The sequence below is a fragment of the Camponotus vicinus genome, unplaced genomic scaffold (assembly GCF_025532165.1).
Source record: "Camponotus vicinus isolate PSW18456_S1 unplaced genomic scaffold, iyCamVici1.0 SCAF_13, whole genome shotgun sequence".
In the NCBI taxonomy this organism is placed as follows: domain Eukaryota; kingdom Metazoa; phylum Arthropoda; class Insecta; order Hymenoptera; family Formicidae; genus Camponotus; species Camponotus vicinus.
The window spans coordinates 11,121,135-11,141,623 of record NW_028141949.1 but is presented as its reverse complement, the minus strand read 5'-3'; the positions used below and the strand labels follow the sequence as shown (position 1 = coordinate 11,141,623).

The 20,489-nt window shown below is 31.7% G+C and overlaps 4 protein-coding genes and 1 long non-coding RNA gene across 8 annotated transcripts in view; 4 read left to right on the top strand and 1 right to left on the bottom strand.

Moving 5' to 3' along the window:
• The first annotated feature begins 100 nt into the window (after positions 1-100).
• On the top strand, positions 101-7,303 carry LOC145964357 (sphingomyelin phosphodiesterase). Its single transcript, XM_083087004.1, has 8 exons — positions 101-425; positions 2,600-2,910; positions 4,166-4,549; positions 4,655-4,827; positions 4,948-5,148; positions 6,347-6,695; positions 6,786-6,976; positions 7,050-7,303. Exons 1-8 carry the CDS (start codon positions 353-355, stop codon positions 7,165-7,167), a joined length of 1,800 nt encoding a protein of 599 aa, XP_082943130.1. The 5' UTR covers positions 101-352; the 3' UTR covers positions 7,168-7,303.
• Positions 7,301-11,535, bottom strand: Uqcc1 (Ubiquinol-cytochrome c reductase complex assembly factor 1). The gene is made up of 6 exons (XM_083087012.1): positions 11,240-11,535; positions 10,853-11,068; positions 10,594-10,666; positions 7,957-8,123; positions 7,661-7,855; positions 7,301-7,524 (listed from the first exon to the last, which is right to left on the bottom strand). Exons 1-6 carry the CDS (start codon positions 11,270-11,272, stop codon positions 7,429-7,431), a joined length of 780 nt encoding a protein of 259 aa, XP_082943138.1. The 5' UTR covers positions 11,273-11,535; the 3' UTR covers positions 7,301-7,428.
• LOC145964365 (uncharacterized) lies at positions 9,140-10,552 on the top strand. Its single transcript, XR_014436439.1, has 3 exons — positions 9,140-9,305; positions 9,524-9,850; positions 10,214-10,552. It is a non-coding gene; the product is annotated as an uncharacterized LOC145964365 (long non-coding RNA).
• LOC145964356 (uncharacterized) lies at positions 11,224-16,769 on the top strand. Its single transcript, XM_083087003.1, has 9 exons — positions 11,224-11,761; positions 12,142-12,492; positions 12,574-12,900; positions 13,037-13,205; positions 13,290-13,427; positions 13,565-13,722; positions 13,808-14,048; positions 14,127-14,516; positions 15,406-16,769. The coding sequence occupies exons 2-9, from the start codon at positions 12,145-12,147 to the stop codon at positions 16,404-16,406; spliced, it is 2,772 nt and encodes a 923-aa protein (XP_082943129.1). The 5' UTR covers positions 11,224-11,761; positions 12,142-12,144; the 3' UTR covers positions 16,407-16,769.
• A 971-nt stretch (positions 16,770-17,740) lies between these two features.
• The window catches only part of Tsp66e (Tetraspanin 66E), a 39,034-nt gene continuing 36,285 nt past the window's right edge, over positions 17,741-20,489 (top strand). For all 4 annotated transcript variants that reach the window (XM_083087413.1, XM_083087416.1, XM_083087415.1 and 1 more), the window contains exon 1: positions 17,741-18,049. The gene's annotated coding sequence lies outside the window, so the exon portion shown is untranslated. The remainder of the gene's footprint in view (positions 18,050-20,489) is intronic.

Genomic DNA, 20,489 nt, shown 5'->3' with positions numbered 1-20,489 from the left:
CATAGAGCAATAGAATAATCAGCATATTTAATAAAAAATATTGTTATTTTAATCTTGAGATGTAAAAGTAAATTAGACAAATGCACTATATATATTTTCACGTAATAATTTGTTTATACAAATCTTGAATAGATGCAAATCTATAATATGTAGAATATTTTATAAATTTTTTTCACATGTGTTAGATCAAAGTTTGTTATATTAAACCGTTTTAGTATTAAGGAGGGACAATAATGATAAAAGTGGGGAATTATCTTAAAGATATAATAACGCTCTGTAAGGCATTAACTCTAGATATACAATCGTTTTTCCTATTACAGTGATGTATTGATTCGGACTCAGTCGCGTCAATATGCAGCTCTATAAAGTATTATTCTTTGCACTTTTATTAAAAGTTGCAAATAGTAATGGACTCACTTATGAAGGTAAAATTTAATATAATTATTTTATCGATATTTTTATCTTAATAATTTTTATCAATAACATCAACAATTGTACAATCAATATCTATTTGTATAACATGTATTAGTATATATTAGAGTTATGTTGTATCGATATGTAATATACAGTGTGTAACTAAAAAAGCGCCCACGGAGCAAATAGTGTTATTTCTGAAATATCCCTTAAAAATCGAGTCGAAAAGTCCTGAACCATTTTTTTCTATAATGCTTAATAAAGCGGCAATTATTGAGTAAAGTTGCGCCAATAAGCACCGACCTTCAGCCTCCTTGTCGAAATTTTCTTTGAGGAAACACTTTTGACGGAAGAAATATGATTTTTAATGCAAAATAAAGTTTTTTGCATTATTACGCTGCATAAGAATATTGCACGATAGCGGCATGACATAATGCCGTAGCGGCGGAGCGCTCACGCACACTACCAGGCGCGCGGCTACTGACCTGCTTATTGGCGCAACTTTACTCAATAATTACCGCTTTATTAAGCATTATAGAAAAGAATGGTTCCGACTTTTCGACTCGACGGTTTTTTAAACAGGAATAACGCTATTTACTCTGTAGGCGCTTTTTTAGTTATACCCTGTATATTGATATTAGAAGTAAAACTTTGATATTTGAATTTATAACTGACTAGATAATATAAATAATATATAATAATTATTTCAATATATATATATATATATATAATTAAAAAAAAAAAAAAATATATATATATATATATATATATATATATATATATATATATAATTTAAGTCAAATTGACCGAAAAAAAATAATTCTTATCTAATTATTTATATTCTCACGATCATATATTATCTAATCAATTATAGACTCAAATATCAAATATCATTTAAAGATTAAATTAAAGTTATCAGTTTATTTTGTTTGTCAATCAAAATGTATTGACAGCAAAAATATGCAAGTGGTCGGTACCATTAAAAGATTAAAATTATCAACCCATACAGCACCGAAAGATTGCAAAAACGTTGCATAGACCTAACATTGAAACATTGTAATATTGCATAGAAATTGCGAAATGTTTCTGCAACATTACTGCAAGCTTGCAGCAACGTTGAAATGTCCGCCCTCAGAAATATTACAATGTAAGATTGTAGTAATGTTACGGTGCAACGTATTTGCAATATTAAAACGCGTTTTGCTATTGCAAATGCAGACCGTTTTAAATTTAATAAATAAATTTTGAAAATATAAAGAAATGTTTAAGAAAGATAAGAAAAAAAACATTTACCGCCTTTGAAAAAAAATATCTATTAGTGTTTTTTATCAAATGTGTCTTATTAAATATTTATCTCAATAATATACATACAATTATTTTACATACACTCGGTACCAGAATATTTTAATACGTGCAATAAATGAATTATTTCCCATTTACCGATTCAATGAAGAAAAATCTGTTTAATATTCTGAATCCCAACGAGGGATCTAGATTATTAAACAAATTATTTGTTTAATAATCTAGATTCCTTATTAGGATTCAGAATATTAAATAAATCAAGTCAGTTTATCAGAAATTTAACTGACACAAGACAAAAAATATAATTACTACATTAGTCCTTTGTAGGCCTTATATCCACTTTAGATGAAAATTCGAATACGAGTTAGTTAAGTTTGATGTCGCCACATAGCGGCAAGTAAAGAAACACATGTTATACATTTTCGCTATGTTAAAATGTTGCTGCAACATTGCCAAAGTAATATTACAAAATAATGTCTCTGCAATATTTCTGCAGCATTACACTGCTATGTGCAATGTTGTAACATTGCAGCAATGTTGATGCAAGCTTCTGTGCTGTATGGGAATATTCCTGATTTTATTTTTTAATCAAGATTACATAGTTTTAACACATACCACATACTCTGTAGAGTTATATATCTCATAAATACCTATTCTAAAAAATGTAAATTTCATAGAAGTCTATAAAAAATAACCGCTCACACACAAAAACAAAGAACATTATGTTTAAAGATATAAAAAAATACACCTATATACTTATATTTATTATCATATTTTATTATTCTATTATATTTATTACATTATTATTTATCGCTATAAAATATATAAGATAAAGAATATATTTTATATTTTAAGCTGTAAAAATAACGAGGCTATTTTGCAGATGAGATGGTATTACGCTTGACCAATGAAATTAATAATTGGGTAAAAACAGGAGTTGAGTCTCAAGAACTTCATTCTTTACTCGATAATCTAATTCTTCCGGCCAGTTTACAACGTTCGAATTGGCATAATTTCACCGGTAAAAGAAGCATACTTACTTGCGTAATGTGTCGTTCCGTCTTCGATTCTTTTATGGAATTTCATAAGAAAGGCATGTCAGCAAATGATATAAAATCTAACGTGATTAAACTTTGTACCCGGCTAAATTTTGGAACCGAACAAGTCTGCAATGGTTCGGTGACTCTTAATTTGGTAAGTGTAAATTTACACATATTATCTATTACATAGATATGAATAAAACAATAAAACAAAATAATAAAACAATAAAAACAATAAATAATAAAACAATAAAAAATTGAAATTTTTTATTATATATATTATATAATAACATGATAAAACCAGAGTTGGAAATGTTTTACTTCAAAAAAGTAACGTGTTACCGTTACCATTACTTTTCATAAAAAGTAACTCGTTACCAATTACTCGTTATCAATTTTAAAAAATAACTTTCTACCGTTATTGTTACTAAAGCAAGTAACGATCCGTTATTTTTTCGTTACTTTCTATAATAAAATTAAAATTCTAAAATCTAAAATTAAATACGTAATTGATTTTAAATATAATTATTATTTTTACTATTCGATAATTAAATTATTCTAACATTCTTCGCATTAAATTCCAAAATATTCTCCATATTGAATTTTCCATTTGTAATATAGAAATTTTAGATTTATCAGTACAGAAAAACGCATTTATAATTTTCTAAAATATTTGCAAGATATTTTGTAATAGGAATAAATTTTTCAATTAGCAAGATAACAGGAATTATAGAATTACGATTGAGTTGATTAACTTTTAGACTGCCGACATTTTTTCATTAAAATAGTGTTTTTTTTCTAAAAATTTTTCTATATAAATAAAATATACATTGCGCAGAATTTCGAAATTTGTTCAGAGCCACAAAAATGGATTTCCCAACAGTCTAAAGATTAATGTCATATCATATAGATATATTTTATTTATAGTGACTAAATAGCAATAAAATGTGATTAGTTTTTACCTTTGGATTTAACCAATTACATTGCTATTTAACAATAATCTTATCGTTGATTTTTATCATTGATCATGTAGAATCAAAACATCGATAAGCTTATGATGATTTATTAAATAAGAAATAACTAAAGTAACGATAAAGGAACAGTTAAATTCGTTATCGTTAAAGATGTAAAAATGTAAAAATGTAACAACGTTACCGAAAAAAAATAACGGTAATAAAAAAATAACGGTAATAAAAAAATAATGGTAATAGCGTTACAAGTAATGCGTTACTTCCCAACTCTGGATAAAACATGATAACATATATATAAGTTTCTTTTGTGATGACTCGTATCTTTTATTATCATTGTTCTCATCATTATTATTGTCATCATTATCATTGTTATGCATTTGTTTTCGAACGTCTTATATATTATATTCAATCTTATCCTTAAATCTCGTTTGCTTGCAGCCAACAATTTTGCATATCATAGAAGCAAGACCAAATTTAACATCGTCCTCAATTTGCGGAGTTATATTTGAATCACAATCTTGCCCGCTTATTAGTGATGAGTTCAAGTGGACAGTCAATATTGATAGTGGTTCTCCAAAATTAATCGATGATTACGAAAACGAGGATATTATAAATATAGTGCAAATAACAGATATCCATTACGATCGTAATTATGAACCTTTTGGCAACGCGTATTGCGATGAACCAACATGTTGTCGAAGAGGACAAAATGATACGAATACAAGTAACAAAGTAGCAGGCTACTGGGGGGATTATAATTATTGCGATAGTCCGTGGCATGCCGTTGTTGATGTTCTAGAACAGATTAAAGCCACACATCAGGTATGCAGAATAAAAATCTATATTATGTTTGTAATTCTTGTTATTTATAATTATTGTCATTTATAATTCTCTTGTTCAAAATGTCTCGTGAATTTTAATCCACAGAATATTTCCTACGTTTATTTTACTGGCGATATAGTAGATCATGGTATTTGGGAAACCTCTTTCGAGGGAAATATCCAGAGTATTAACAAGAGCTATTATCAAATTTACAAAACATTCAGAAATATACCTGTATATCCTATTCTGGGTAACCATGAGTCACATCCTGTAAATTTGTAAGACTTCAAATTGTTTATGCATAAATATATAGATAGAATGTATAAATCTTTTGTTAGAATCTTCATTTATATTGTTCGCATTTTTAGATATTAATCCTTTTGTGAAATTTCTTCTAGATACGCGCCTGAAACTATCACTGATAGAAACATAAACACACAATGGCTATATAACTTGATGGCACATTTATGGATCAATTTCAGATGGTTACCAGAATCTACTCGTTCTACCATTTTAAAAGGCGGATATTATACGATTTCACCTAAAAAAGGATTTAGAATTATAGCACTAAACAGTAATGTCTGTTATTCTTACAACTGGTGAGTCTACAATCCTTTTTTAGTTTTATTTAACTAATTATCTGTTTTATATATATATATATATATATATATATATATATATATATATATATATATACAGGGTGGACCATTTTAACCTTTAATGGAGAATAACTCGAAAACCAAGCCCGGAAGAGAAAAATGTTTCAGACAAAAGTTGTTTGGTTTCGAGGGGGCCATAAGATGGTATCATTGGTTTGACCTTGAAGAGTTATTTGAAGGTCACATGAAGGTCAACTGGTGTAAAGAAAACACATAGTTGTTTTGAAGAAAAAATATGTAATTTGCAATTAACAATTCCATATTTTTTCTTAAAAACAACTATGTGTTTTCTTTATACCAATTGATTCCTCTCATTATTTTGTACGTAAAAGTATTAGGGTAAGATAATCAAAAAATGAATATTTTACAAGATATTTTACGGTTTATGTAAAATTAAGAAATTATTTCAAGCCTCATAACTCAGAAAGTACTTAACGAAAAGGTACTTAATTATAGTGTTTTGGAAAGCTCTCGAGATGAGCTACAAGAATATGCAAAAGCATATAGGCTGTCCCATTTAAAAAGTTGGAGGTGATCTTTACGTGACCTTGACGACACGCTTCAAGGTCAAACCAATGATACCATCTTATGGCCCCCTCGAAACCAAACAACTTTTGTCTGAAACATTTTTCTCTCCCGGGCTTGGTTTTCGAGTTATTCTCCATTAAAGGTTAAAATGGTCCACCCTGTATATATATATATATATATATATATATATATATATATATATATATATATATACAGAAAAAAAAGCAAGTATATATATATATATATATACTTGCTTTTTCTTTCTGTTCTTCCTCTTTACTTCAAAAGGGTATATGTACATAATAGGATGATTTAAAAAAAGAGTTGAAGAATTTATGGAAACACATAATATAGATAAATATTAGAATATGTATGATATAACATACATAAATCACAATCTTGATAAATATGTGCATAATTTGCTTATCTTGTCAATATTCTTATGCATATTTATTAGTTTGATATTTCTAAGCTAAATAAAATATATTGCAAATATATTGCAATCATCAATTGTTTTTTTAGATCATGTATTTATCTTATCTTACAAATGCAAATATTATAAGATAGCATACAATGTATTATCTTTCATGTAACGAAGAACAATTTATAGGTGGTTGTGGTATCAACCGAAAGATCCTTATGACCAGTTGCAGTGGTTAGCAGATACGCTTTTGCAGGCCGAAAAAGACGGCGAGTTTGTGCACATATTGGCGCACGTCCCGGCTAATGACGAATGTCAAAATACATGGAAAAGGGAATATCTTAAAATTGTAAATAGATATGCTCGAATTATTAGAGCGCAATTTAACGGCCATACACATAACGACGAAGTACAGTTATTTTATAGTAACGATAATAGTTCGACGGTAAATAATGTTGCTTGGAATGGCGGTAGCGCAACTGCCTACTCAAATTTAAATCCCAATTACAAGCTATATATTGTTGACAGTAAAAATTATGTAAGTGTTCTTAGTTAAATACTTATACTTAGTAAAATATTTATATAGACTGTTGAATTTTATATATTAACATATGATAAAACTTTACAGGCAGTGAAGGATATAGAGAACTGGATGTACAATTTAACTTTAGCAAACGAGAACGCTGTTCAACCGCCATTATGGTACAAGTCATATTCATTTAGAGAAGAATATAACATTCCTGATTTGTCGTACAATTCGTTACAGAGTTGGCTATATAAACTGGCACGCGATGAGAATTTGTTAAGTCGTTACTACAGGTAATAATATACGAAGATTTATATGAAGTATCTGTTAAATTTATTGTGTCTTATTTAATATTAATTGATTTAGGAATTTTTTCAAATGTGCTGAACCATCACTGAAAAAAGAGTGCAATATGGTATGCATGAGAACTTACGTATGTCGTATATTTACAAGCCTAGGAGATTATCCATCATATTGCAATTAAATATATTACTTAAGAATCAGTATGTTAATATCTCGGATTTATAATTATTGATTTAACTTGATGCAATACTCTATTGTAATAAAAATACTGTAAAAAAAGTATTTCTAAAAAGAAAATACACCTTACAAAAAAATAACGTGTTGTATATTTATTACTACATTTTTTACAATAATTTTTCATTATTATAATCTATATTTACAAGTACGCATTTCGAAATATCTATCATTAAATATATCTATTAACATATTATGTAAAAAATAATTAGTATTGAGGCTTACATATATCTTTTATGTCTATTAACTTTAAAACGGGTTTCCTTAAAATTTCATGGGATGGTAAATTATCAAATAAACAGATCTGTAAAATGAATAAGAAATGAAATGAGATAAAATATGACATTTTTGTAAAGTCGTATTGAGCGACTCGCAATTATTTTGATTTACATCATTAATGGAATTTATTGCTAAATATTATCCATTATATTAAAACTTACCTGTTTCCTAACATAAATGATAAGACTTTCAACATGTTCTGGATTATTGCATTCCAAATGAAAGAATCTTCTCCATAATGCTGCTGCTAAGACTTTATCATTGGATTGTATACCTTCGTCGTAACCTATTATAGCAGCGTTAAATTGCTGTGATAATTCTAGTATTTGCTTATTTCTAAGTTTTTCACTGATTTTCTGCAATTGCCATATTTAATATAATCAGTAAAGAATTATATATAATAAGCATGGAAAAATATCACATGATATATAATGCATTAAAGTACAATGTTACTCACACCAAGATTCATCGCCCTGGCTTTTGTGTCTTCCCACAGTGTATTCACTGCATTATTTCGAACTAATCTGCCAGCGTTACCTTCAGCCATATAACGAACCATTATCATCCATAGATGAAGTTCTGTTACCAGAAACCATGAGAAAAATGTATCTGTCATGTTGAAATCTGTGGAGAACACGCTTAAAATTAAAAAACCATAAATTATAAAAATTAAAATATTTTCAGTATTAAAATTACAATAAAATTAAAATAACAATATTAATATACAAAAAAAAATACATAAATTATTTAATATCGCTAGTCAATTAATCAAAGGATTGGAAATAATGTAATCGACCAAACTAGCCAGAATTTTTGTTTATTAATCACGACGTTTCGACCATATGATTGTGGTCCTTTTCAAGTATATACTAGAATATGAAATTACAAATTAGATTTTCAACGGTTTGAATAAACAGAATACCCACGGATTAAATGTGAACAATATGAGTACATACAGATCAAGTGATGGATATAAATCATAGTATTGTAAACTGCACAAATCACACTTGCAAGATCATTACATCTTACTAAATTTAAAATCAAGAAATAAAAACGATGTGTCAGTGTGAGACTTCGTCAACGAACTGAAAGTATTAAATCAAAAATAATAACGAACTACACGACCTTTATTATTTTGTCGTAGATGTTATTTAAACTATCCGTGTCTTTCTGTAGGTTGATTAAATTGTTGAATTTCTTTATAAAAAACATTTCAGCAATTTCTCTCTTTCGTACATATTTTTCATTGTGTAAAATATTAGGTTTCGACCAGTCAAATTCATGTCCAGATTCCAATCTATGTTTGCTTATGACGGAATGATTGGTTTGATGTAATTTTATATTACTAAAATGCTCTTTCACACGAGTACGTAAGTGTCTTTTTGTTTGCCCAATATATGACACATTACAATTTTTACAATTTAATTTATATACAACATTTATATATACAAAATTTATATACATTTATATACAAAAAAAATATAAATATTTATTAATGACGATTTTTAATTCAATGTGACAATTATTAAGGGGTTATGCCTAGTCAGAAAATTTCAAATTTTCGATTCTGAGATTTTCACATTTTTTTGAAGTAGATAATGTTAGAAATATTCCCTGAAAGTTTCAAATTAATCCGCTGAAATTTGTTGGAGATATACGACGTGAAGTATACGTCGGAGCGCGAGCGCCCCGCGCGGCTGCTGCGCTATAGGGACGAACGTCGACGTTGACGTCGACCTGTGCAATGGAACGTTCGCTTCTTTCGTAGTTTTTCGATTTTTAAATAAATTATGGATCGTAAGAAAGGTTCGAGAGATTTGAGAAAATCGGAAATAAAGCCCATCTATGAAAATCTTAGGTCCATATCCTCTTTTATTGATAAAAGTGCCTCTAAAAGTGGCTTACAGCCAATCAGAAGGCTTATAAGCCACTTTTAAAGGCACTTTTATCAGTAAAAGAGGATTCAGAATATGGACCTTAGTAAAGATAGTTTACTAGAAAGATGTGTTGGCGGTTTCACCCAGAATAACAATGAAAGTTACAATCAACTTATCTGGAAAATCAGCCCGAAAATAATCCCAAGTGGCTTAATTACTGTCGAATTAGCCGCATACATCGCTGCTTGCGTATTTAATGAAGGTTCAGGAGCATTATTGAAAATGCTACAATCCATTAGAGTGAGCAGCGGCCCAAATGCCCATAAATATGTGGAGGAAGAAGATGCTGCCCGCATAAAGATTTCTGACTGCCGCACACTCGATAGTACTCGAGAGGCAAGAACAAATTAATATTTTAGAAGCAACAACTGCAGCAGAAGGCGTACTGTATGGGCCTGGAATAGATGACTCTGTGTAAGTTGAAAAATAAATTTTTTATTTTAATGTAAATTAGACTCGAAACTTTAAACGTGTTTTTCTCGAAACCACATTTTCAAAGACGGTGACCAAAATATCTCGAAAACTGCTGCACCAATCTATTTCAACTTTTGCAAACTTCTTTTAAACATAAAAATCTAGTCTTTGACCGAAGGATTTTTTTTAATGCGTAATTTTTATTTTATGAATGAAAAACGAGCGTTTTTTTTTTTACGAAAATCAATAATTTCGCTTTAAGCGGCCACCATTTTCTCGCAAATTAATTTTTTGTAACAGGGAACCGTTAAAGACTAGATAAACTAATATATTAACTAAATTTTCTTGAATTTTTGATTGTAGATAACTCAATTCCAAACAGGAGTGGTCACCGCAAAACGCTTTTGGAATATAGGCTTCCCGGACATCGGCTGTAACTTTGCCATAAATTTATATTTTTGTACCAAAATTTTACAATAATTTTGTCAAACATAACTATTTCAAATATAGAAACTTTTGTAAAAAAATATGCACTTTTTCAAAAAAAATTCTCAAAAATTCGTCTTTTTTCGACCTCCTGACTAGGCATAACTCCTTAAAGCAAAAGAATGAATATTATAAATGTTATTCTTAAGAAGATACCCACACAATGTACATTTTAAGTTATACATATATTTGTATGAATGATTTACTGTACCAAAAATAAAATGTGATAAAAGAAATTTATTAATAAATAAACTTACGTTTGTAGAAAAAAGGATAATCTATTTGAGCCATTACATGTTCATATACTTGATTGCCAAGTGCTATATATCTCTATAACAAATTAATAAATCATTAGTAAATTTAAATATTCTTTATATTTAATCCAAACTTGGAATATTTTTATTATTTTGTAACAACAAGATGTACGCATAGATCTACGCTATTTGTATTATATATATGTATATTTCTATTTTGAAATGATAAAAAAAGCTCAATATATAAAAAAACTGAAATTACATATTTCTGGACATCTAAAATACCAATCTTCTTCAGCATTCTTTCTATGGGTCTTATTGGTCGTATAACTTCAATCGTGGATGCACGATGCGAAGATGTTGTACAGATACTCTTAGGTTTCAGTAGATGCATCGTAGAAATCATTGGTAGCAGTTTGGCAGTGCCGAGATCTCCATAAATTTGGAGTGCTTTTTGCGTTAGCATCAACGCCGAGTTCTAAAAAAAATATATATATATTAGTAAATATATACATACATGCTTACACAATGATATAAGGGAACCAGATCTAACTTGGGACATCACAAACATATAACACAGACGGATATGCTGAGAAAGACACGATAATTACGAAGGTTACATGTATCAATAAGTAATTTGACAGCACACCTTTAACGGAGAAAACATCCGCGGGATGAACATCTCGATATAAATATCCTGCTCGTCTTCGCCGACACCACACGAGGGAGAGAAACGACGGGGACACGCGTGACTAAAGTGCTGCCCGTCAAACTTTTGCCAAACGGTAAACGGGGGAACTTCCACGGGAAAAATGGAGGTCGCGCAATGATGGGATTTCGCGATACGCGCGGCAGCGTTCAACGAGGAATTTTTCTACCGTACGTGCCTAGAGTCGCACGTTGCCGCTCGAATCCGCTAAAGCCGCTCATCCTCCTTCGAAATCGGTCGCTAGGCAAGAGATGAACGTCGGGGCCGACGAGTAAAATGAAGGAGAGACTCGAAGCGCTCGTCGCTCGCATGTCCGCGCACTGTGGCACCTATCTGGGAGAACGCTACGTTTCCGCGAATTTTTTCGCATGCTCGATAATCGCACGTACGCTCACCGAGGACCGTAGGTCGCAGGACGCTCCAGCACTTTCGCAAGCGTAACATTTCAGGGATCAGCTTAGGGTACGATCCTTACCAGTTTGCGTTTCTCTGAGAGAATTTTAGATATATATATATTTATGTATTATATGTATATATGTAAGTAAATTTGTGCGTGATGCGAGACTTATGTTAGGGATCTCTTTGTACTTCCACCAGAATGTTTTTTTTTTTATGCACAATTTTGTAAACATACGTAATTGCAAATGTCTCGTGTGTTATGCAATTAATAGTATAAGAGATCTGTATGCAAGTCAGAGATATGTAGCAGAATAATATCATATAAGCTATTCTGTATCAAGTATATTAGGTGTGTCATAAGAAAGAATTGAAATTATAATTGTAACTAAAGATCTGCAAAGGCTTCGAAAATATACATTGATTGAAGTACAGAACTTTTTCAGAAAATGAAATCTGTACAGACTAAGGGTAAAAGTAAGAAAAGAAATGAGAAACTTGGCAAAGTGAAACTTCCTACCAAGGATACGAATGGTGTAGTTAGTCCTGATTTATCCAGCTTGCGCAAGCCAATTGATACAAGTGTATCTGATCTTTGTCAAGTTAGTAAGCTCCTCGAGAATGGCACTGACGAGGTTAAATCTATTCTATCGTACGAATGCAATATTATATATGAGTGCCGTACTTGTCACAGCTTATTTAGGAGTATCGTAAACTTGATATCTCATAAAAGAGAATATTGCAGGAAAAAATTTGATATTACCCTTCATAGAAGTATATTACACAATTATAACTTGGTAAGTAGAGAATGTGCTTGTTTATATATTGTTTGTTATTGCTGTTACTTGCCACAAGTATGACGAAAATTTCTTTTTCAGCACTCTAGTAAAGAATCAATAATTCAAATGTGTAAGACGGACCAGACAATAATTAAGGATAATATTAAGAACGATAGAATACTTAGAAGTCAAGTATCAAAAGAATCACACAAAAAAGATCTCAGTACCGTAATAGATATGCTCAACAAAAAAAGAGAAGAAAATACGGATAGTAATATCTCTAGTAAAAAGAAAAACACAATTTTTAATGCTCCAAATAACCAACATATTTATTTGGAATCCATAAATACAAATTGTTCCGCAGTATATCAAACTGTTAAATCGCCAAACACATTGGTCAATTCTATGGATTTAATGAAAGAACAAGTAAGTGCTATATTAATCCATTCATCTTTGTTATTTGCCATTATTTATCTATGATTTACAACTAGAATTTCAATGACGTATGATCATTACATTTTTATTCTTATAACAGTTATAATATTACTTTTTTGACTTTTAGGTAGCAAAATCACAAGATGTGACAGATCAGAATACTATTACATTAAAAGAACAAACATTTGAAAATCAATTGGAAAAGAGTGATAGTCCTATTCAAATGGATATGAGCGACGAAGAGAATGAATTATTAGCACATAGATTATCTACAAATAATTTGACTTGCACAATATGTAAATAAACAATTTTCTTATTTTTTAACACAATTATAAAATATTTGAAAAAGATCTGAGAAGCCTCTTTGGTTTTATTTATAGGCAATGTAAAATTTTCAACAAAGAAAACATTAACGGTTCATATGAAACTGCATACATCTCAGCGCATATGTTATCCTTGTCCTTGCTGTACAAGTATATTTGCAAATTCATGGAGCGTTTATCGGCATTTATATAAAGGTAATTATAAAATAAATAAAGATATATATTGTAATATATATGTTATTTTTGCTGTCAAAGTTTAGCACATTTTTAAGTATTATAGCATTTTTAAGAAAGATTTGAAATAATATATTTCTACAATTTTCAAATTACAGTTCATAGAAAGACTAATGAACAGGTGCGTAAATTAAGATCTCATATTCAGGAAAGAGCATTTCACAGAGAAGCAACGACGGAAGGTTTAGAGAATGCTCGTGCGACTAAAGTGTTTGCTTCGGAAAATGCAACAATGAAGAATAGTGATAACACCCAGGTAAATTTTCTGTTAATGCTTTTTAATAATATTTTCATCATATCAGAAAAGTATATATTAAACATAACAATTATATCTTTTTTAGAAATCAGTAAATCATACAGAATCTAGTGTACAAAGATGTGGTAGACGTAAAAAAAGGTTCAATACAAAAAGAACTTTGTCAACTCCTTTGCAATATTGTCAAACATCAAATGCTACATGCGATGAAACTACAACTACAATCGGACAATCTAATAAAACTTTATCAGATTCAAAATCTGATAATATGTTGTGTAAAACAGAAGATGTCAATATAGCAACTACTACGCTTATAAAGCAATCTGGTAAGAAAAATATATTAGACATTAATAATATAATTAATAATAATATATATCAATTAATAATAATGCATTAAATAATAGATATTCATTCTAAATGTACATCGTCATCTCCCGAGATTTATGAGGAAAATGAAACATCCATTCGTGTTCAACGTGTTTCTAGTCTTAGTAAAGAAGATTGGGATATGCTACAAAAAGATCTTAATCATCCTGCTAAATGCAATTCTGTGGACAACAATAATGATCTTCATAAAATTACAGCATCGATAACACAAAATGTCGATAATGGCGAATTACTATCTTCTGACAATGAGAACCGAAATGACTCTATGTCCAATATAAATTTACAATCATCCGAAGTTGTATATACAAATATAAGTGAAATTAATTCTGTTACTGTGAAGATAAAAAATAAAAAAGAAAAAATATCAGACCACCAATCTGATGAGATGCCGTTGGTTGATCTGAAAGGTGAGAGAGCATTTAATTTGTAATAAATTTTAATTGTAATAAATTTTAATTACATATACAGGATATCTCTAAAGTCCGACCCCACCCCTGGATCTCGGAAACAGCTTTAAATATGAAAAAATGTTTCAAACAAAAGTTGTAGGATATTAAGGGGGACAGATGTTGAAAATATGGATTTGACCTTGAGTGACTTTATCAAGGCTGAGTCAATGTGATTGATGTCTTTTTAAATGGATTATTATTTTTTATTGCATATTCTTATATCTTATCTCGCGAGCTTTCCAAAACACTATAATAAAGTATTTTTTCATTCAATATGTAATTGTTAATTGTTAAACATATTTTTTCTTAGCAACAATTATGTGTTTTCTTTATACCATTGATTTTTCTCATTATATCTTGTACATAAAAATATTAAGGTAAGATAATAAAAAAAATGAATATTTTACTAGATATTTTATGGTTTATGTAAAATTAAGAAATTATTTCAAGCCTCATAACTCGAAAAGTACTCAATGAAAAAATACTTTATTATAGTGTTTTGGAAAACTCTTAATAAAAAATGGGGGGTTTCATTTTAGAAAATATCAATTAAATTGATCTGGCCTTGATAGTCATTCAAGGTCAAATCCATATCTTCATCATCTGTCCCCCATAATATCCTACAACTTTTGTTTGAAACATTTTTCCATATTTAAAGCCGTTTCCGAGATCCAAGAGTGGGATCGGACTTTAGAGATACCCTGTATACACCCAACAATGAAAAAATTTTATTTAGATATAAATAGAAAATATAATTTTATATATATGTTCTCTTAAATTATTCATGTAAATTTGATTGTCTTTAGTTTATCAAATTAATTTATTATAATGATTTGTTAAATTTTAGAGAAAGATGTAATTGAGATAGAGGAGGATAGTTCCAAGTTGCAACCCTTGTGTTCAATACAGTCGAATGAAAAGAGTCAAACTTCACTAATGGAAAGAATGGCCACCATCGCAAACTTTCAGAAACTGCAGTGCCTTTTATGTAAACGAAAGTTTACGTCCATGCCCAATCTACGTAGACATATGGCAATTCATATCGGTTGGAATCGATATCGTTGCAAGTTGTGTGATTTCAAATGTTTCGTCAAATGCGATTGCGTCGCGCATTGTAATAAAATGCATAATGCGCAAAACAATCGTGCAATTATAGCAGAAATAGTAGTCGAAATACCACAAAATGAATATACATGTAATGAAAATATCATCATGGACGTAATGAACACAGGGGAGAAGGTGAATGAGCCTGAAATTATGGATTTAACTGCATCGTCGTGTCAATCGGAAATATGTATAGACTTAAACAATTCGAATACGTACATCTCTGCGGAAAATGAAGCTACTACTGCAAATGAACATCAAGAATCAAATAAAAACGTTAAACATCAAGATATTGCTGAAGAAAAAGACGATACAACTGCGACAGTACAAAATTTGGCGGAATATATGATGAATAGCGGATCAGGAAAATTAGATGCTCACCCTGATTTAAAACGTGTGGTGATGGAGGTGATATTCGGTTCAAGTGACACAAGTGCGATTGTGCAAACAAATAAGTCTGATAAGTCTGCATTAACAGCTGATAGTGATGCAAGAGAATGTATAAATGATAATGAAAATAGTATCGCAAGTATTGATGAAGCTAGGGAAGCATCTTGCTCAATATCAGATGTATCTTCTACGCTCGACAATTTGAAGCAACAACGTCCTATACGTAATCGAATGAAGCCTCTACGTAATGATTTCATATACGATTTAAAAGAAATTGCATTTCGGAAGGAGTGTGCCCTCTTTAACGATTCTGATTCGTTACATATACGAAAAAAAGCCAAATTGTACAATTGAATATTCGAATTATCGAATTGAATAGTATTGCTTGCAATTTAATATATATAAAAGATATTTAAAAATAACTTTATAAGATTACACAGATGCACGTTCAATAAATTAATTATAATAAAGAATATCAATGTTTATTTGTTTATGGACAATATGTAATTTACATAGTTTATTTTTAGGAAAATTTATAATTTTAGTTGAAAAATTCAAATATAACAATTAAAATGTAAAATAATATTGTTTTTGGCATGATTGCGCCTGTTTTATGTGTTCATAATCAAAATTTTGGGTGCTACAAATGATTTATTAGTCTATTGGCATAACTTGTGAAAATGGAAAATAAAATTTGCTGTCTATATGAGTGAAGAATCTTGATTTCTGATATAATTGCAGTATGGAAATTTATTCAAAGTATCGAAATAAGTGTATGTACCGCCCTTGTCATTATTATTAGTGTTCTCTTGTATATATAAAGAGTTTTATAAATTTATACATCTGTGTATAGACGAGCTGTATTTCGCTAATGTTGACTCTGAATAGTTTTAAATAATTTTATATAGAGATATAGAATGTTTTTTCAAATTTATCTTCGTCGCAAAAATTTTTTTTTTCCAAATTGACATAAGAAAAAAGGCTTAAGACCGTGGCGTAAGGTGACAGTACGAAATGAACAAATCAAAAATTAAATTCAAGACAGAAACACATGTTGAAAAGCAAATTTAATAAAAATATCTGTCGCAGAAAAAATTCAAATAATAAATAACTGATGGACATTTTTTTTTTATTATAGAAATTAATTCGCGAAACTGGCTACAAGGAGATTGAAATTCGACCAATCAAGAAGAAATTTCAGCTCCGATCAAAATCAAATTCCATTCTTCGTAGTTTATTCTAATATTTAAGATCATCTTAAATAGTTTTCAGATTCCACTCGGCCAATGAAATGGCCAATATATGACATTTTCGGACCTCACTTGAGATGATTTTAAATATATAACAACGCATTAGGGTGCAGTTCCAGTTCTGATTGGTTACCCCCACTATACTTCTTTTCCGTTCCGCTTTTTCTTCTACGTGGGACTGCACCCTTAGGAATACACGGGCCTCAAATCTTCTATCTATAGTCCGACTTGATACGATAACTTGTGAGTCACCCGGTATGTACACAGGCGCGAGCGACGTGCCGTGCGCATCGACGTACAAGGCGGCCCGCCATTGGTCCACGGTAGGGCGGTACACTTGTCGCGTCGAGGTTGCGCGGCGACCCTTTCGCGCCGCGACGCTCCCCCCTTCCGTCTGCCGCCGCCCCCCGCGCGGGCGCGGATCGCGACAACGAGATTCCGCTGTCGCAGATGCGCGGCAAACGGCGCCGAGCGAGCATCGTTGAAGCGGTTCCCATCTCGCGTTCATCTCCCGAGGCGAGATCCCCTGCGACGCGCGGCACGAATGACTCCGTCCGGCACGGGAAACCGGAACGGTTGAATTTTTGACGAGCGCGTCGTCGACGAGGAGCGGCGGTCTCGTGCTCTCGCTCGCGCGTGTGTTGTGCGCGAGCCTCCGGGTCGCCGACAACCTGGTATACGGTGTGCAACGGGTGCGACCTTGTCTCCTGAAACAGCTGCCGGAGAAGAGCGGAGTGTTACACGAACGTAAGTTGGGAAGATGAGAAGAATGAACGAGAGAGAAAGAGAGAGAGAGAGAGGGAGGGTGGCGAGGGATGGGGAGGGCACGATGTAAGCTTAAGCTTTCTCACGGCGGAGGATGCACTCTCTGGCGTTTCTTTCGGGAGCTCGATCCGACGATAATATTCGACAATTGACGATAAATTACAGATTCTCGTTCTCTCTGCCTGTCTCCTTCTCTCTCGAGATAGCCCGTACAGCACAGAACATTGCAGTAATATTCCGGCAATATTCCAATGTTGCTGCAATGTTACAACAATATTAATAATATTGCTGCAATATTCTGTGCTGTATGGATAGTATATACATCGATAAAGCGCTATGTTCAGCTTGTTACTTCCCATACAGCACAGAACATTGCAGCAATATCGCGGCAATATTGCAATGTTGTTGCAATGTTACAACAATAATAATAATATTGCTGCAATATTCTGTGCTGTATGGGTTCTTAGAATTAAATTTTGCAAGAGAGAGAGAGAGAGACGTGAATACATTCCTTTCTTCCCTCGAATCGACAATGAATGCCCTACATGAGTTTACTTCTCAACTATTGCTCGACCAGTCCGGAATGTTTTGGTCCGGATGGTACCTGGGTCGACCGCGAAGGTCGCGAGCAACACGAATACATGTATACATAGCGTGACCTGTATGTTTTGCGAGAGAACGAAATCCTCCCCTTCCTCCCGCTTCGAAATTGATACTTCCGCGCAATCACGGCGGACTTCTCGAGCAACGGTTTGCACGCAATTAATGCCTCGCACCACTTGTTGCTGTATCGCTCGTAGACGATGGCACAAGTGCACTTGACTTGACGGGCCGTCTTCGAATATATATCGTTCGAGGACCGCGAATAGCCTGTGTGTTGTATGAAACACCCGCGAATAATATTATCCATCGATCAATCATATCCTCTGGGACGCGACGAGAGAAACAAAGTAATTTTCCTCGTATTTTTCTCACCCCCGGTCGCTCGCTGTCATCGTCAGGAATGTGACACCAGGGTGTGTACAGGGAGTATTTCAGCGAGGCAGGACTAATTAAAGCGTCTTACGCCGTGGAATTAAGTAATTATCTCAATCAGTTACAAAGGCTGGGGCGAGTTAATCATCGTTACGATTACATAATAATAGAGGAGAAAAAAATAAATAATGCGCGGATTTTATAAAACACGGCGGAATAATAAATATACAATATATTTGATACGCGTTTAACATTCACCCGAAGAGAAAACAATAGTTTTAAAATCGTTAAAAAAGTGGAAAAGCAGTACAACAATATATCGATCACTCGTGATAAATTAATGAAGCTCTCCTACGCTAGAGTCTCGGCGAGTGACTTCCAAGGTTAATCCCGTCGCTAAATCATAGCACGATGTGCGGATGACATAATTGACACTTTTTTTCCCGTACGAGATACGCGGAGATGATTAGCGATATAATTGTTACACAGCTTCGAAACATTCTGGAAAAAAAATGTACGCGATGCACACACATATACATCTATGCGCGCGCACAGATGTACGATATAAAATGTATAATATATACGTAGAAATATATAGAAAAAAATACATTAGCATTATATAAAATTCCATCATAAATTCCATGATATAGAAAATTTTGTCTATTTTAATTATTAGTGTCTTTATATAAAAAAATTAAATAAATAAATAATTTATATAAAAAATTAAATAAATAAATAATTTATATAAAAAATTAAATAAATAAATAATTTATATAAAAAAATTAAATAAATAAATAAATTATATAAAAAAATTAAATGAGTAAATAATAATAATATTTTGCATAAGAATATTTGAAGTTTGTAAATATTAAATGTGAAAACGAATAGATTTAAAGCTACATGTTCGTGTCTAACGGCGATGCCGTTTGCGAGGCCATGAGGGATAAGAGTGGATCTGCCTGCTATTTCCATTGTGCCAAATGAGAATGACCCGTGCGCGCGCGCACGTGAATTCTCATCTTGGGGCTGTGTTTTTGTTGCGTTGAATTAAAGTGTGAATATCGCGACATGTCCTCAGATACATCATGACCTGGAAGAGATATAATTAAATTATGGCGCGCTCAGAGGGAGAGGGAGGAGGAGAGGGGAAGACACAATTGTCACACAAAGGCATAATATGTACGTAACTTGTATCGTGCAAAATATTGGATTCTTCGAAACTCACGTAAGCCTTTATAGTCATCCTTACGAATGACAAATAGATGTAATTATGACTAATAATTATGACTAATGTCACGACATCTCGTCTAATGGGCATCTCCGAAGTCCCGTCGTTGCACGTGTTTCTGTTCGAATAAATATTATCTTAGCACATCCCGTTTTAACATTTCGTAAATGATGTACCGTAGATGAATGACACGGCGTAAAACGAGAACCGTTAACTCTC

What these genes read in the sequence shown, in the direction of transcription:
- LOC145964357 (XM_083087004.1), top strand. Translation starts at nt 353, where the DNA reads ATGCAGCTCTATAAAGTATTATTCTTTGCACTTTTATTAAAAGTTGCA. An exon ending in TAATGGACTCACTTATGAAG is followed by an intron (nt 426 to 2,599) that starts GTAAAATTTAAT and finishes GCTATTTTGCAG; the next exon opens with ATGAGATGGTATTACGCTTG. An exon ending in AGATTAAAGCCACACATCAG is followed by an intron (nt 4,550 to 4,654) that starts GTATGCAGAATA and finishes TTTAATCCACAG; the next exon opens with AATATTTCCTACGTTTATTT.
- Uqcc1 (XM_083087012.1), bottom strand. Translation starts at nt 11,272, where the DNA reads ATGTTCATCCCGCGGATGTTTTCTCCGTTAAAG. An exon ending in GGATGTTTTCTCCGTTAAAG is followed by an intron (nt 11,069 to 11,239) that starts GTGTGCTGTCAA and finishes TATTTTTTTTAG; the next exon opens with AACTCGGCGTTGATGCTAAC. An exon ending in TTTTAGATGTCCAGAAATAT is followed by an intron (nt 10,667 to 10,852) that starts GTAATTTCAGTT and finishes AATTTGTTATAG; the next exon opens with AGATATATAGCACTTGGCAA.
- LOC145964356 (XM_083087003.1), top strand. Translation starts at nt 12,145, where the DNA reads ATGAAATCTGTACAGACTAAGGGTAAAAGTAAGAAAAGAAATGAGAAA. An exon ending in TGGATTTAATGAAAGAACAA is followed by an intron (nt 12,901 to 13,036) that starts GTAAGTGCTATA and finishes TTTGACTTTTAG; the next exon opens with GTAGCAAAATCACAAGATGT. An exon ending in AGAATAGTGATAACACCCAG is followed by an intron (nt 13,723 to 13,807) that starts GTAAATTTTCTG and finishes TATCTTTTTTAG; the next exon opens with AAATCAGTAAATCATACAGA.